This window comes from Pseudozyma flocculosa (assembly GCF_000417875.1).
Source record: "Pseudozyma flocculosa PF-1 unplaced genomic scaffold scaffold00007, whole genome shotgun sequence".
Taxonomy (NCBI): domain Eukaryota; kingdom Fungi; phylum Basidiomycota; class Ustilaginomycetes; order Ustilaginales; family Ustilaginaceae; genus Pseudozyma; species Pseudozyma flocculosa.
Genome location: NW_006920875.1, coordinates 261509 through 275165, shown reverse-complemented (window position 1 = coordinate 275165; position 13657 = coordinate 261509). Strand labels below are relative to the sequence as shown.

The window sequence follows — 13657 nt, the reverse complement described above, 5'->3', positions numbered from 1 at the left end:
CCCCCTTCCTGGGTGATCCGACCGATCTCATGCCGCCACCCGTGCCCTGCCCTGCCCTGCCCTGCCCTGCCCTGCACCCACCACCCCGGTCGTCGGTGTCGGTCAGTGCCCCGAATCGTCCAGAGGAGCTGATCCCGACACGCTTGCAGACCATATAACCGGGGCGCCAACAAGCGGAAACAAGGAGCACTCTATAGACTCTACCCGCCGTGCTAGACACCGAGCGGTATCTGAGACCGGATCTGAGACGACCTGGCTCGACCTACCTGCCCTGCCTAGCCTGCCTAGCCTTAAGCTTGCCGTCGCCGTTTGCCGCCACCGAGATCACACCGAGATCAACATCTTTCCCCCTGGACCCACCTACCCGACCTGCCTCGACCACCACTCCCGCCGCCGCTGCTGATTGGAGGGCCCGGTCGGGAACGTGTTCGCGCACCGCGGCGCCGTTGCACACCTCGAGCCTGCCACAGGTCATTCACGCTCTGCACAAGCGTGTGCCAGCTCAGCCGTCAGCCTGACAGCCTGGTGGGTCGAATGGCTCCGAGCGGCACCCGCCACCTTGCTTCGTGTGTGCTTGCATTGTACATACTGTACAGTACCGTACACGAGCCGACGACCTCCGCCACTGCTGCAGTACCTACAGCGGCCTACCCGTCACCCCGAGAGACGCCGAGGTTGGCAAGCAGGTTGCTGCCGAATCCGCCGCCGCCGTAGCTCTGCGCGACGCGGCTCATGACGGTGGGCACGCCATCCTCGGGCACCAGGTCCTGCAGCCCTTCGGTCTTGACCTTGCGCCGCGCCGACTCCATGATGGCGCTCACGTCGTCCTTTTTCAGGTCGTCGCGCGCCTTGACCAGCGCCTCGAGGAAGCCCAGCTGCGCACCGTGCGCCTTGGCAAACGTCCAGTACGGCAGGAAGACCATCGTCGACGACGATGTCACCAGCGACGTGCTGGCGGTTTTGCAGAGGGAGCGGCAGGACAAAGTAGAGCGAGGAGAAAGAGGACCTGTCGTCAGCGGACCGACCCGTCCTGACACGGCCACAGATTGCAGGAGAGGGGCCAAACTCACATCATCTGCAGCACCTCGAACTTTTCGCGCACCTCGTCCTCCTTCTTGAAGCTGGCAAACATGGCGATGGCGTCGTCGTAGTCGGCCTTGATGCGCTCGGCGGCCGCGGGCATCTTGAGCTTGCCGCTGCCCACCCGCCGCAGCGCGCCGATGTACGAGATGAGGAAGCGGTCGATGAGGTCGTCGCACAGCACGTCAAAGAGGTTCGGGTTGAGGCGGTCGTGGTAGTCGGACGTGTAGTCGCGGATCGTCTCGACGACGGTCGTCGTCGTGCCCTCCGAGTACCACGCGGGAAAGGCAAACAGGTCCTTGAGCGCCGGCTTGAGGTCGGAAAAGACGAGGTCGACGAGCACCTGCGTGCACCGCTTGCTCACGTCGAGGAAGCCGTTGAGCGCGTTGTCGACGGCCTCGCGCATGCCCGCCTTGTACTTGGTGCTGACCATGGGCTCCAGCCGCGCAATCAGCGCCTCGGCATAGTCGGCCGACTTGAGCTCGTCGTTGGCCAGCGCGATCACGTACTCGACCAGCCCGCCCGTCACGTCGTCCGGGTGCTTGGCCTCGCGCTGCTTGCGGAACTCGGCCTCGAGCACGCGCAGCCACGTCGACTGCGTCGAGTGCATCGCCTTGGCGGCGTGGTCCACCACCTTGGCCAGCACGCTCGCCTGACCAGACTCGGCCGCAAGGTCGATCTGCTGGTTGACCATCTGGAACAGGATCGCCGCCCCCTGCAGCCCGTACAGCCCCTCGTTGTCTTCGTCGGGCGGATTCTGTCTCGAGACGAACTCGCGCACCTCGTCCGACATCAGGTTCGACGTCCACTCGTCGATCTTCTTGGTGATGAGGCCCAGGTAGTCGTCGATGATGCCCTGCTCCTTTCCCGCCAGCAGCGTCGGCTCCAGCCACGCCTTGTCCGCCCCGAGCTCCTTTGTCAGCGTCTTGATATAGTCCTGCGTGAACTGGTAGAGCTCGAGCAACGCGCTCGCCTCGGGGTCCGTGGCCAGGATCTTTTCGCGCAGCAGCGCGCCGAGGTGCTTGTGGTAGCTCTTGACAAACGCGCGGAAGACGTTGTAGTCGGGCGGGAAGAGCGGCACCACCTCGTCCTTGACCATCCTCAGGTCGTCGTACATCCAGTCGAGGTGCTGCAGGAACTCGAGCCCGCCGCCGTCGGCGCCGAAGCGCGACCAGCACTCGGCAAACAGCTCGCCCGTCGCCCGGTCCATGGCGTCCATGACCTTGGGGCGGTAGAGCTTGATGACGCGCGCGTTGGCCACGACGGAGCGGAAGCGGGCGGCGCCCTCGAGGTTGGCCTTCTTGGCCAGGCGGATGGCGGCCGCCTTCTCGTCCTCGCGGCTCTCCTTTTCGACAATCTTGATGAGCTTGACGACGACGCCGCCGCGCCCCTCGCGGACCAGGTCCAGCGTCCGCTCGCCGAGGTCGAGCAGGTAGCGCTCAAACGACGAGACGAGGCCGTCGAGCGGCGCAAAGAACTCGGCCACGGTGCTGCGCACGTCGGCCGAGCAGCTCCTGGCGATCTGAAACGTCTCGTTGCGGAACCTTTCGAGCTCCGAGAGGTGGAAGTGGAGGGGCAGCAGGTTGGGCGCGGGGCCCATGGGATCCTCTTGGCTCTCGGACAGCATGGCCGCCAGCAGCTCGATCTTGCCGGGCAGCGAGTCGAGCTTGGCCAGCGTCGTCTCGGTCTGTACAAAGTTGCGGTGGATCTGCGACACCTCGCTGATGATCTTGAAGCTCTTGTTGGCTCCGCCTGGGCCCTGCCCGGACGATCCGCCCCCGGAATGGACATCGTCCGGACCGCCTCCGCTGCCGAAGCCGCTTCCGCCGTTGTATAGCAGCTCGACCTGGCCGAAAGCCTCCCTGACCGCCGCCACGTCCTTGCGGGTGGCCTGCAGCTTGAGCAGGCCGCTGCGCACCGACTCGAGCTGATCCTTTGCGCCGGCCTTGAGCTTGGCCCCCAGCGTCGACTGCTCCTTGAGGAGCTTTTTGCGTAGCGCCGGTATCTTTGTGAGGTCGTCGGGCGACTTGAGGTACTCTGCCACGAGCGTCGACGTGGAAGGCTGGGCAGAACCGCCAGCTGCGGCCGCGGCGGCACCGCTGTTGGCGCCATAGTTGATCGCCGATGTGCTCGACGACGACGACGAGGCGACGGCCTGCATCGCCGTACTCGTCATGGCGGACGTGATGGCCTCGAGTCGGGAGTGCGACTGCTTGCGGATGCCGTAGAGCGGTGGACTCGAGTCTATCCTCGAAGTTATGGGGGCCACGCGATCCAAAGCGCCATGCCCCTACGCTCGTCGGGTCTCGTCGCGCGCCGTATGGCCGGCAGAGCCTGTCGCGACGGAAGCAGAAAGCAGGGCTGTAGTTCGAGCAGATGGTGTCGAGGTGGACGAGCAGCGTCGGGGCAGAGGCGGACAGACGGCCGCCGAGCAAGGCAGAGGGAAATATCGAGAGAGAGAGAAGAGGAGAGAGGGACCGCGAGAAGGCGGCGTTGGTGTGGAGCAGGTGGGGGCTGCGCCGCTGTGTGAGAGGCTCGAGCGCGCGCCGCGGACCCTTTATTTTCAGAGTGGCCCGCCAGATGCCTCTGCCAGCGGCCGCCCACGACCGGCCACCAGCCCCCTCACCACCACCACCTGCAGACCGCTGCCACCTTCCCATCGTCCTTTAGGGCTTGCCACCAGCCCCAGCCCCAGCTACAGCGCTTCGCACCTCGACTTTGCCGGAATCACGCCTCGCTCGGATCGCAATTCGGTGACATTGAAAGTGAAGGCATCAGGGACGGCGGCGGAAAAGTGGGGATCAGGTGGTCGCATGCGAGGAGAAAAGGATGGCGAGGCAAAGGTATCTATCTGCTGGCGGGATGAAGGGGGAGAGACTGCGAGAATCAATGGATGGGGATGGGATGCTTTTCGGACGGACGAGCGCAAGGTCGAGCCCCTGATGGGCCGGGAGGCTCGAGGCTAGACTGCGATGGGGTGGCGAGGATGGTGGTGGCGATCAGGAATCGCGATCGGTATGGGCCTGGGGCGATGAGCGAAGAGCTTCGACACTGGCATAGGCGACGGGGAGATCGTCGCATCTTGGAGGGACGGCGACGGAGATGCTGAGGGTCGTGGGAAGCGAACTGGACATGCTGCCGGGCTGCTGTTGCTGGTGGAGCCTAGATGACGGTGTTTGGCTTGACGCCCGTAGAAGCAGACAGCGGCGGCGTCTGCCCGACTGGGCGTAGCGGTGGCCGCAGTCGCCAGCTCGCTCTGGACGATCTCAGATCTCGAGGCGGCATCCCCTCCCGCCAGGGGTGCGGGGGCGGGATGCTGGAGGAGGACGGCATGGGCGCTGCTGCGCTCAGACGACGGCGTGGCGAGGACTCCCGGGTCCGGCCGCCGCAGCCCTCTTTGCGTCGTCAACGGCGCCTGCGGCCTTGCCGGAATCGCTCTTGGCGACGCCGTCTGCGCCCTCGTGGTCCGTGTCGGCGGTCTGGGCATCGTCGTCGTCGTCGTCTTCGTCCGAGGCTCCTTCGTCGTCGACGTCGCTGTCGTCGTCGTCGTCGTCGTCGGTGGCCGCCGCAGAGGGCGCGTAGGCGGACGACATGGAGCGCATCGCCGGCGCCAGGCTGCCTGCCGAGTCGAGCGTCGACTTGGCGGCCATGAGGACGCCAAACAGGCTGGTGCTGATCTTGTCCGATGTGGCCAGCAGCTGGTCCTTGTGGCCCAGCTCCTCGCGCAGCGCCGCCAGCTCCGACGTGAGCTGCTGCACCTGCTCCTCGAGGTTGGCTCGCGTCGAGAGGCTCTCGGACAGGGCCTCTTGTAGCTGCTCCTTTTCCTCGGTCAACGAGGCGACCAGCCCGACGTGCTTGTCGTGGCTCTTGGTGATGGTCTTGAGCTCGCGGCACTTGTCCTCAAACGACATGGCAATGTACTTGAGCGGGTCGGCGATTGAAGAGTTGCCGACAAAGAACTCGGTGAAGTCGGCCGCCGACTCCTCGTCGTCGTCATCGTCATCGTCGTCATCGGCGTCGGCGCCGGGGCTCATCGAGACGGCGCTGGCCGACTTGGCGTCCTCATTGGCGCTGTGCATCGACATGTTGCCGTCTTCGGTTGGGCCGGCCACGGTGGACGCGGCGTCGACCTCGTCGCCCTTGTTCATGGTGACAGTCTCTTCGCCGTCGTCGAAGGCCGAGTCGGTATCGGAGTGGTCCTGTGAGGCTGCCTCGTCGAGCGAGTCTGACGGCTCTGGGGCAGTGTGGGGATTCTCGGTAGCGGCAGCAGTTGCGGCGACGGAGTCAGCCGAGGAAAGGAGGGAGGCCGCTTCGTCGTCAACGGCCTCTTTGGCGATGGAGCAGGAGAGACTCGACCCTGCGTCGGACAAGCCGAGGTCAGAAGTCTGGTCAGTGAGGTCTGAGTCGGTGGTCGAGGCGGTGCCAAAGTCGAGAAGAGAAGCGTGCGAGGGGGCAGTCAGGGGCAGCGAGGTCGGAGGGCCCGCTTCGGTGTCGTAGGAAGTGGCAAAGAGGGGAAGAAAGTCGGTTCGTCCTTGTCCTTCTGCACTTAAAGCTGGGGCTGGGGAGGCGGTGGTGGCGGTGATGGTGGTCGTTAGAGCGGCAGTGAACGAGGTGTCGGTCTCGGTGGAGGCAGCACTCTGCGCCATGGTCCGCGTCGTCGTCAGCCAGGCGCTGGGCCGGCCGGATGTGTTCCACTCGGTCGCTTCGTCCCTGTCTTGGCGCCACGTCGACCTGGTCGGATCGGCGTTCTACCTATGGCCCTCTCTTGCTCAAAGATGGAGCAGGCGTTCGTGGCGGACGGCAGGAATGGGACGGCGAATGGCGAAGGGGACGTGGCGGTCGCGCTATATCACATCCCGCGATGGGCGACGGCTGGCCCAGCTGACAGCAGCGCCAGCAGCTTGTCTTCCGCCCCCACTTCTCGACCTATCGGCCCACCTCATGTCGTGCACGGCCATAAGGTTGCACAAGATTGGAGGCCGGATGCAGCGCACCGCTTGGTGGGGGCAGGGAAGGCCGCAGAAAGCGCCAGAGCGGTACGGCATGGCCCGGATCGATGCTGCGCCCCGCGCGGTAACGCGGACGGCCCAGGCCGGCGGGGCGCCGTCACGGCCCGTGCCATGCAGGTATGTATTGAGCCCACAGAGAGAACGCTAGAACGCGCCAAAGGGGAGGCAGGGGCAATCAACACGACGCATGGCAGGAGGTAGGACAGACTACTGAGGAGCATTGCGCCGTTTTTCGCACGGGCTTGATGCTGCAGGTGTTGGAGTAGTGTTGGTCTCGCTGACGGCCCTCACCCTGCAAACCCCTTTTCTTCGCTTCTTTTGCAGCAGCAGCGGCAGCAGAAGATCGCGCCGCACGCGACGGGCCAGCGACGGCGGTGTCGTGACCGTCTATTCGGCAGGGCCAGCCGACCCAGCCGATATGCCCCTCTCAATCCCTCGCCGACCGGCTTTCGTCGTCACAGCAGAACACTACCGCTGACTACCGCTGACCTCTCGACGACACCGCATTTGGGCACATGGATTGAATGCAGGGAATGGTGGTGGCCGGGAGCATGTAATATTGCAGAGTACAGTGTGAGGGGACGTCGGCGACACTGCCGGCTCGGTTCGCCGCCGACCAGCACCGATGGCATGGCACAGACGGAGCCGTCGTCGCATCGCCTCTGGTAAGCTGTCAGCGCACCAATGCAAGCGCTGCGCAGCCGTGCCGCGATCCTCTCGTCATCCATCCTCTTCTTGCCACCGCTCATCCTCGCGGCGTGGCTCCGGAGCCGGCGCGGTTGGCGAACACGTCGTGCTCCCTCTTCCTCCTCTCCGGGTCGTCCTTCTCGATCTTGTCCGGGTTGGGACCGCCGCGGTTGTCGACGTCGGTGGTGGCGGTGCCCGATCGTGCCGGTCCGCCCTCCTTCTTCTCGCCGCCGAGCGCCGCATTCCTCTCGCGCTTGGGCTCGTCGTCCTTGCCGCCGTCGTCGCTCTTCTTGTCGTCCTTGGACGCGCCCTTGCCGTCGCCGCCCTCGGCCTCCTGGGACGCTGCCTCGTCGTCGTCGATCTCGTCCTTGTAGATCTCCGGATACTCCCTGAAGCAGTCCTGCATGGCCTTGAACTTGTCGACGCAGTTGATGCCCTTGGGCTCCTCTTCCGAGTAGACAAAGCACGAAAAGGCGGCCTTGAACTGCTCGCCGCACGGTCCGTGGGCCATGCCGCCGAGGCAGGGGCAGTCCCAGTTGATCTCGCCCGTTTCCGGGTCGTAGGCCGACTGCTGTTCGCCCTGCTCCGTCACCTCCTCGGCGGCCACCTCGATGGCGTCGGGCGTCTCCTTGGCAGGTTCAGGTTCTGTGAGCAGGCACGAGCGATCAGAGGTCTCGAGAGGGTCAGCATCCGCCGCGGCACGGCATCGAGCCTTGCCTGCCGCATACCCACCTGCCGGCTTGGTCTCCTTGACATCCTTGGCGCCCTTGTCGTCTCCGCTGCTCTTCTTTGCCTTGAGCCTGTCGGAAAAGGATGGCCTGGGTTCGAGCATGATGGGCGTTGCGTTGGCTCGCATGTAGTAGGCGGTGGCAAAGGCACTGGCGAGCGTGCTAGCTGCCACGACCCTGCTGGACCATCCAAAGGAGCTCTCCGAGGCCGCGGATGCGCCGCCGGATCGGGTGGCCATGGTGCGGGGCCGGGAGGCCGAGGAAGCGTTGGTGCGGAGGGAGCGGGTGGCGCTGGTGCGCAGTACCCTGGCGGCGTTGGGGGCAGACATGGCGAGGAGCGAGCCTTTGGGCGGTACGAGGGAAGGGATGCAGGTAGGGGATCGATACGAGAGGGCGATGGTGATAGTGCGGGCCTTGGTGGCTAGTTATAGATGGGTGGCGGACAGTGGTGAGAAGAAGGAGGCATGAGCGAGGCACGACGACGCCAGGGTAAACGCCGACGACGAGAGCCCAGGCCCGGGAAAAAAGTGGAGCAGCCCGCGATCTTCCATCCAGCGCGGGCCGGGCAGAGACGGGCCTGCCTGCCTGCCTGCCTGCCTGCCTGCCTACGTCAACCTCTTGGCTGCTCTCTGGGCTGCGGATCAGCGCTCGCACCGGCCTACGCCATCATGGACGTACGGATGACATGCATGGCCAGTCGAGGTGGGGTCAATAACGTGAGACGACGATCCTCGTCACCTGGAGAGGCTGTCCGTGGCCGCCGTCGTCGTCGTCGCCGCCACCGCTGAGCGGCAAGCTGAGGCTAGGCTACGAGGGACGGGGCTGGATGACTGAGCGCGGCCGCTCGATCCGGCTTCTTCCTCGACCTTCCGATCCAGCCAGGGTCGAAGACTCAAAGGGCGGACCGCCGAGTCCCGAGACGACAGGCGGTGCTTGGCCAAGCAAGGGCGCCAGGCTAAGCTAGGCTGGCCGCGTCAGCCTCGGCTCCGGCACGGCGGCCGGAAGCCTGCTCCACATCCTCGAGCCTTGTTGGCTCGCTCGCTCGCTGCTGGTCCGTCCTTGCTTCTTCTTCTCACCTGCCACGACCCTCGTCCGACCTCGACTGCCCAGCCAGCCTACACGCTGCGCCCACACACTCTCGCACAGCCTTCGTCGGGCTTGTCTTGCAAGGCCATCTCCCCTAACCCCGTCGTCTCCCTCTTCCTCAGCCGCCTCCCACTCCGCCTTGCTCCCCGGATACCCGCGAGCCGCTCAAGAGGATGTCGTCTCCCAGCGAGCCTCCACCGAAGGCGCCCCAACCCTCTCAAACAGCATCGCAGAATCCGCCGACGAATGCTGCTGCCGCGCCACCGCCGACGGCAGCGACGACGACAAACGGCGGCGCGTCCAACGGCCCCTCGTCATCCACGACGGCCGCTCAGAGCTCCAGCGTCCTCTCCCGGCGCTTCCCACGCCTGGCTGCCACCGCCACCCGCATCGGCGGCTCGCGAGCAGGCAGGGCGGGTCAGGGCTTCTGGAAGTATCGACGCTCCATCTTCTTTGGCTTCTTTGCCGTCTACACGGGCGTGGGCTACCTCAAGCTCAAGCGAGACGCCTACCTCCGCGACTACATCCACCCAGAGACCTATCTCGTCTGGAAGATCCACGATGGCTCCATCGTCGAGTCCAGAGGCCCGCCGACGCTCGGTGCGCTCCTCAACGCGCCCGCCGCCGGCGAAGAGGCCCCCAGGGTGCTAGAGCTGTTTGAGGCTATCCGCGCGCTCAAGTGGGCCCAGGGCGACGAGCGGATCAAGGGCATCTTTGCCGACTTTAGCGGGCTCCACCTGCCGTCGTCGGTAACGCCCAACCGGCTCGGACTGGCTCAGATCGAGGAGCTGGTCCAGTCGATCCACGAGTTCAAGATGGCCAAGCGCGACCAGTTTGGCGAAAAGGCGCGGCCGAGCATCGCCTGGGCCGACACCTTTGACAGTCAGGGCGCCTATCTCCTCGCCTCGGCCTTTGACGAGGTCTGGCTGCAGCCAACGGGCACTGTGCCGCTGACTGGCCTCGGAGCTCAGATCCCCTTCTTCAAGAAGCTGCTCGCGTACTTCGGGGTCAAGGTGCACGCCGAGGCGAGGCGCGAGTACAAGTCGATGATCTCGACCTTCAACCAGGACGAGGAGCTGCCGCCGGCCCAGGCGCAAAACGAGGCCGAGATGCTGGGCGAGCTGAACCGCGGCCTGATGCACGCCATCGGCGTCAACCGCTTCCCCGAGGCCGACCCGTCCGAGATGGCCGACCAGCTCGAGCTGTGGGCCAAGGAGGGTCCCTTTTCCAGCCGCGAGGCGGCCAAGCTGGGCCTCATCAACGGCATCGCCTTCAAGCGCGACCTGGTCAAGCGGCTCGTTGACCCAAAGCACGGCGGCATCGAGGAGACCAAGTTCAAGTCGCTCCACCATTACAACAAGGTCAACAACCGCCACCTCGACCGCCACCTCAAGGACGACGAGATCATCGAGGTGGGCGTCGTCTACCTGCTCGGCACCATCAGCAACGCGCCCGGCGAGTACTCGGCGTCGTCGGTGATCAAAGGTCTCAAGGAGGCGGCCGAGGACGACGACATCAAGAGCATCGTGCTGCGCATCGACTCGGGCGGCGGCGACGTCGTGGCCAGCGAGTCGATCTGGGATGCCGTCCGCCGCGTGCGCGAAGACTACGGCAAGCCCGTCGTTGCGTCGTTCGGCAACGCCTCGGCCAGCGGCGGCTACTACGCTGCCAGTGCCGCCGACGCCATCCTGGCGTGCGAGAACACCGTGACCGGCAGCATCGGCGTCGCCTCGCTCCGCCCGACCATCACGCGCGCCTTCTTCGACCGCTTCCACGTCGGCATCCAGTCGTTCTTCACCGGCTCCACATCGAGCTCCACCCTGCACGACATGGACGACCAGCAGCGCGCCAAGCAGAGCCGGCACATTGACGAGATGTACGACGACTTCCTCACAAAGGTGTGCGACGGCCGCGGCATCTCGCGCGACGTCATCGAGAGCCTTGCCGGAGGCAGGGTCATGACGGGCCTCACCGCCTGGACGCGCTGCAACCCGGAAGCCGAGCTGGAGCAGGTCGATGTGCGGGACATCTCTGCCAAGGACGTGCTGCAGGCGGGCAGCGAGGCCAGCGGCGCCGTCGCCGACGGCACCAAGTCGAGCGCGGTCCTGGCTGGCCCGTCCAAGAAGGCTACCAAGGCGGACGTCAAGAAGGTCAAGGCCGTCAGCCTCACTTCCGAGTGGCGGACGAGGGACGCGACGGTGCCCGGTGGCAACAACACGGTGCTCATCGAGCGCGTCGGCGCGAGCGGGGACGACGCCGAGGACGGCTTCGTGCGCAAGGCCGTCGCGACCGCATCCGAAGTGATTGCGCGTGCAGAGGCTGCAGCTGCGGCGGCGGTCTCCTCGCCGGACGAGGAGGGCAAGGATGCAAAGGACGTTTCGGCTCCTGCGCCTGCGCCTGCTGCTGCCACGACGGCAGACGGCGACGAGGCGGTTCCCGTGTCGACTACCACCGCGACGGTGCCGCCGGCATCAGAAGGCTCGGCGATCGAGGAGGTGGCGGAAAAGACGGCCGAGACCGCCGAGTCGATCAAGCAGAAGATGAAGCAGCGCCTCGAAGAGGCCGAGGCCAAGCTCGCGGTCGCCGCGCACGCTGCCGCCGAAGAGAGCCGGTCGGCACTTGGCAAATCGGGCGGGCCACCATCCGACAATGTCGATCCCTCTGCCTCCAAGGCCGGCGGTACTCCGGAAAAGAAGGCTCCCGGCGGCGACGACGGCGACGACGACGTGGCCGACGAGATCCGCACCGCCGGCGTCGCTTCTACCGCCTCGGATGGCACCGAGGCCAAGGGCAGCCCGTACGGCCGGGGCCTGGTGGACAGCATCGGCGGCATCTGGGACAGCGCCTACTATGCCATGACGCTGGGTCTCCAGCGAGAGATTGACGAGCTGGTGACCAAGGAGAACCTGACGCTCGAGCAGGCCACGGAGCGGGTGCGACCGGGAGCCAATCGCTCCGTGTCCGAGGACGGCACGCTGGCCGTGGCCGCCGACCTGCGGCTGGTGCGGTTCCCAGAGGACAAGCCGTTCTGGAAAAAGGTGCAGGACATGAACCGCAAGGGCGACGAGCCGCAGCTCTCGATCCTGCCGCGCTCGGTGGCCAGCACGCTGTCGGTGCTCGCCGACGATGTGGCGCACAAGGCGGCCAAGGCGGCGCTGCGCATGATTATCGCCTCGTCGATGGACCCGAGCGGTATCGCCCACGCCTTTGAGGACGGCAAGCTGGCCGAGCAGATCCGCAACCACAACGGCAGCGGGTGGGGGTCCAAGCAGGGCAGGGCCAGGGCCGAGTATCCGTTTGCGGCTTACTTCACCTGAAGGCGCATGGCGTAGACGGAGCGTTTCCGGGATTCGCCGGACCATCACTTTCACCACCGCTCTCGATCATAGAAGGTGCTCGAACGTATACCATTCTGCTCATTGGATACGGGGCATATTATCTGCGTTTTGGCTCGGCTCTAGTCGGAAGAAAGGATCCGGCCGATGCTCAGAGCTCGTTGAAGCGGAGGATCTCGATGGGCTTGGCCAGCCAGGGCTGGACGTTGTCGAAGGAAGGGAGTTGACGAGAAGAGGTCAGCGGCCGTCTGCATGAATGTTGACCGAAAGGGAGCTGCTAAACTTGGACTCACCTCGACGGTGGGGTTAAAAGTCTGGACAGTGCAATCGATGCGAGATGGGAGAAGCAGTCGTCGATGACATGGATCAGCATGAGCGATCCAGCCAGCTCGGTCGGGCGCAGCGACAGAGGACAGGGGAAGAGGGAGGAGAGGGGCGTCACTCACGGCCCAGAAGGGTTCGGCGAGGTGGTACTCCTGCGACGCCTCGGTCTCGAAGCGCTCGACGATGGCAAACTTCTTGTCGTCCGACTCGGACTGGTGCACGAGCCAGTCGATGGTCTCTGGCGTCTTTTTGTAGATTTCCGCCGCCTTGCGCAGAAAGTCGGCCATGTTCTGCTCGAACCCTGGCTTGACCTCGACGTGGCAGACTGCCGGCACGGCGGCGGCAGCGGCGGCGGCGGCGGCGGACGAGATGGTGCGAGTGGTCAGCGGGAGAGCGAGCGGTATGCGTGGAGGTGGAAGAGGTTGGGAAGACGTACTAAGCGTGTAGACCATCTTGTCGGCTGTGCAGAGAAGGGATGAGGGGGTGTCGGCCAGCGTATAGCAGATAGGGGGTCAAAGCAATGCTGATGTTGTGTGGTGGTGGTGGTGCGAAGGAGGGATCGAGGGCAAGCAAGCCGGCTCGATTCCACCGGCCGGACGAACTGCGCCATTGATGTGGCTCCGTGCGCAGGCCGCTCCTGGCTCTCTCTCTCTCTCGGCGAATTCCAAGCTTAGGGGTGGAGGTGCGCCGGGGATGGGTGGCGCAGCTCAAATGTGGGCTCGTCGTCGACATGGCCAGCATGGGAGCAGGTCAGGCTGTCGGCATGAGAGACAGAGGACGCCGTCCGACGTACGGCCCTCGTCAAGACCGCTGCATGTCACCATCCATGCTTTTGAGGACGACGATCATCGGTTGGGCCATCCCCCTCCTTGGCGTACGGAAAGCGTCCACGGGGCTGGCGTGGCGTGCGCCGTGTTGGCTCGATCGAGGGTCGGTGCGTGATGGCTTTGAGTCGAGGGCGTGAGGCGTGCCGCGACCAGGATCGTACATGGTGAGAGCTCAGCGCGAGCTAAGTTAACGAGCTACGAGGCGGCCCAGTCGAGGCAGCCGGGCCAAGAAGGCCAGGGTAGGGAAAAAGGGCCATGCGATGGGCGTTTTTAGTTTACGACGCCCGCAAGCCAACGCCAGCAGGTGTTGAAGTGTTGGTTGGGCCTCGAGTTGACGGTGCTGCGCGCCTGCGCCCGCCCCGCTGCTCCGTTTTGAACAGCGACACGACAGAGAGGCCACAGGCCAGCACGCAGCCCAGCTACCGGTAGGAGGGAAAATCGGTCGGAAGGCGTGGCCAGGTGCGGGCCAGCCTGAGGGCCGGGCAGCCCAGCAGGCCGGAGCAGGGGTGGGGGGGGGGGGGGGGGGAGGGCGGGTGGCCGGTGGTCGGCGTTCCCGACCCGGCCCGTCCGCCCGTCCGACG

At 65.4% G+C, this 13657-nt stretch overlaps 5 protein-coding genes across 5 annotated transcripts; 1 reads left to right on the top strand and 4 right to left on the bottom strand.

Moving 5' to 3' along the window:
- Positions 1 to 647: 647 nt before the first annotated feature.
- Positions 648 to 3256, bottom strand: PFL1_02526 (uncharacterized protein; the record flags this gene model as incomplete). Its single annotated transcript, XM_007880043.1, has 2 exons — positions 648 to 951; positions 1071 to 3256. 2 exons carry the CDS (start codon positions 3254 to 3256, stop codon positions 648 to 650), a joined length of 2490 nt encoding a protein of 829 aa, XP_007878234.1.
- A 1171-nt stretch (positions 3257 to 4427) lies between these two features.
- PFL1_02525 (uncharacterized protein) lies at positions 4428 to 5726 on the bottom strand (the record flags this gene model as incomplete). Its single annotated transcript, XM_007880042.1, has 1 exon — positions 4428 to 5726. One exon carries the CDS (start codon positions 5724 to 5726, stop codon positions 4428 to 4430), a length of 1299 nt encoding a protein of 432 aa, XP_007878233.1.
- A 1108-nt stretch (positions 5727 to 6834) lies between these two features.
- PFL1_02524 (uncharacterized protein) lies at positions 6835 to 7833 on the bottom strand (the record flags this gene model as incomplete). The annotated part of the gene is made up of 2 exons (XM_007880041.1): positions 6835 to 7421; positions 7509 to 7833. 2 exons carry the CDS (start codon positions 7831 to 7833, stop codon positions 6835 to 6837), a joined length of 912 nt encoding a protein of 303 aa, XP_007878232.1.
- Positions 7834 to 8763: 930 nt separating this feature from the next.
- On the top strand, positions 8764 to 11907 carry PFL1_02523 (uncharacterized protein; the record flags this gene model as incomplete). Its single annotated transcript, XM_007880040.1, has 1 exon — positions 8764 to 11907. The coding sequence occupies one exon, from the start codon at positions 8764 to 8766 to the stop codon at positions 11905 to 11907; it is 3144 nt and encodes a 1047-aa protein (XP_007878231.1).
- Positions 11908 to 12076: 169 nt separating this feature from the next.
- Positions 12077 to 12701, bottom strand: PFL1_02522 (uncharacterized protein; the record flags this gene model as incomplete). The annotated part of the gene is made up of 4 exons (XM_007880039.1): positions 12077 to 12124; positions 12219 to 12239; positions 12372 to 12574; positions 12686 to 12701. 4 exons carry the CDS (start codon positions 12699 to 12701, stop codon positions 12077 to 12079), a joined length of 288 nt encoding a protein of 95 aa, XP_007878230.1.
- Between the last annotated feature and the right edge of the window lie 956 nt (positions 12702 to 13657).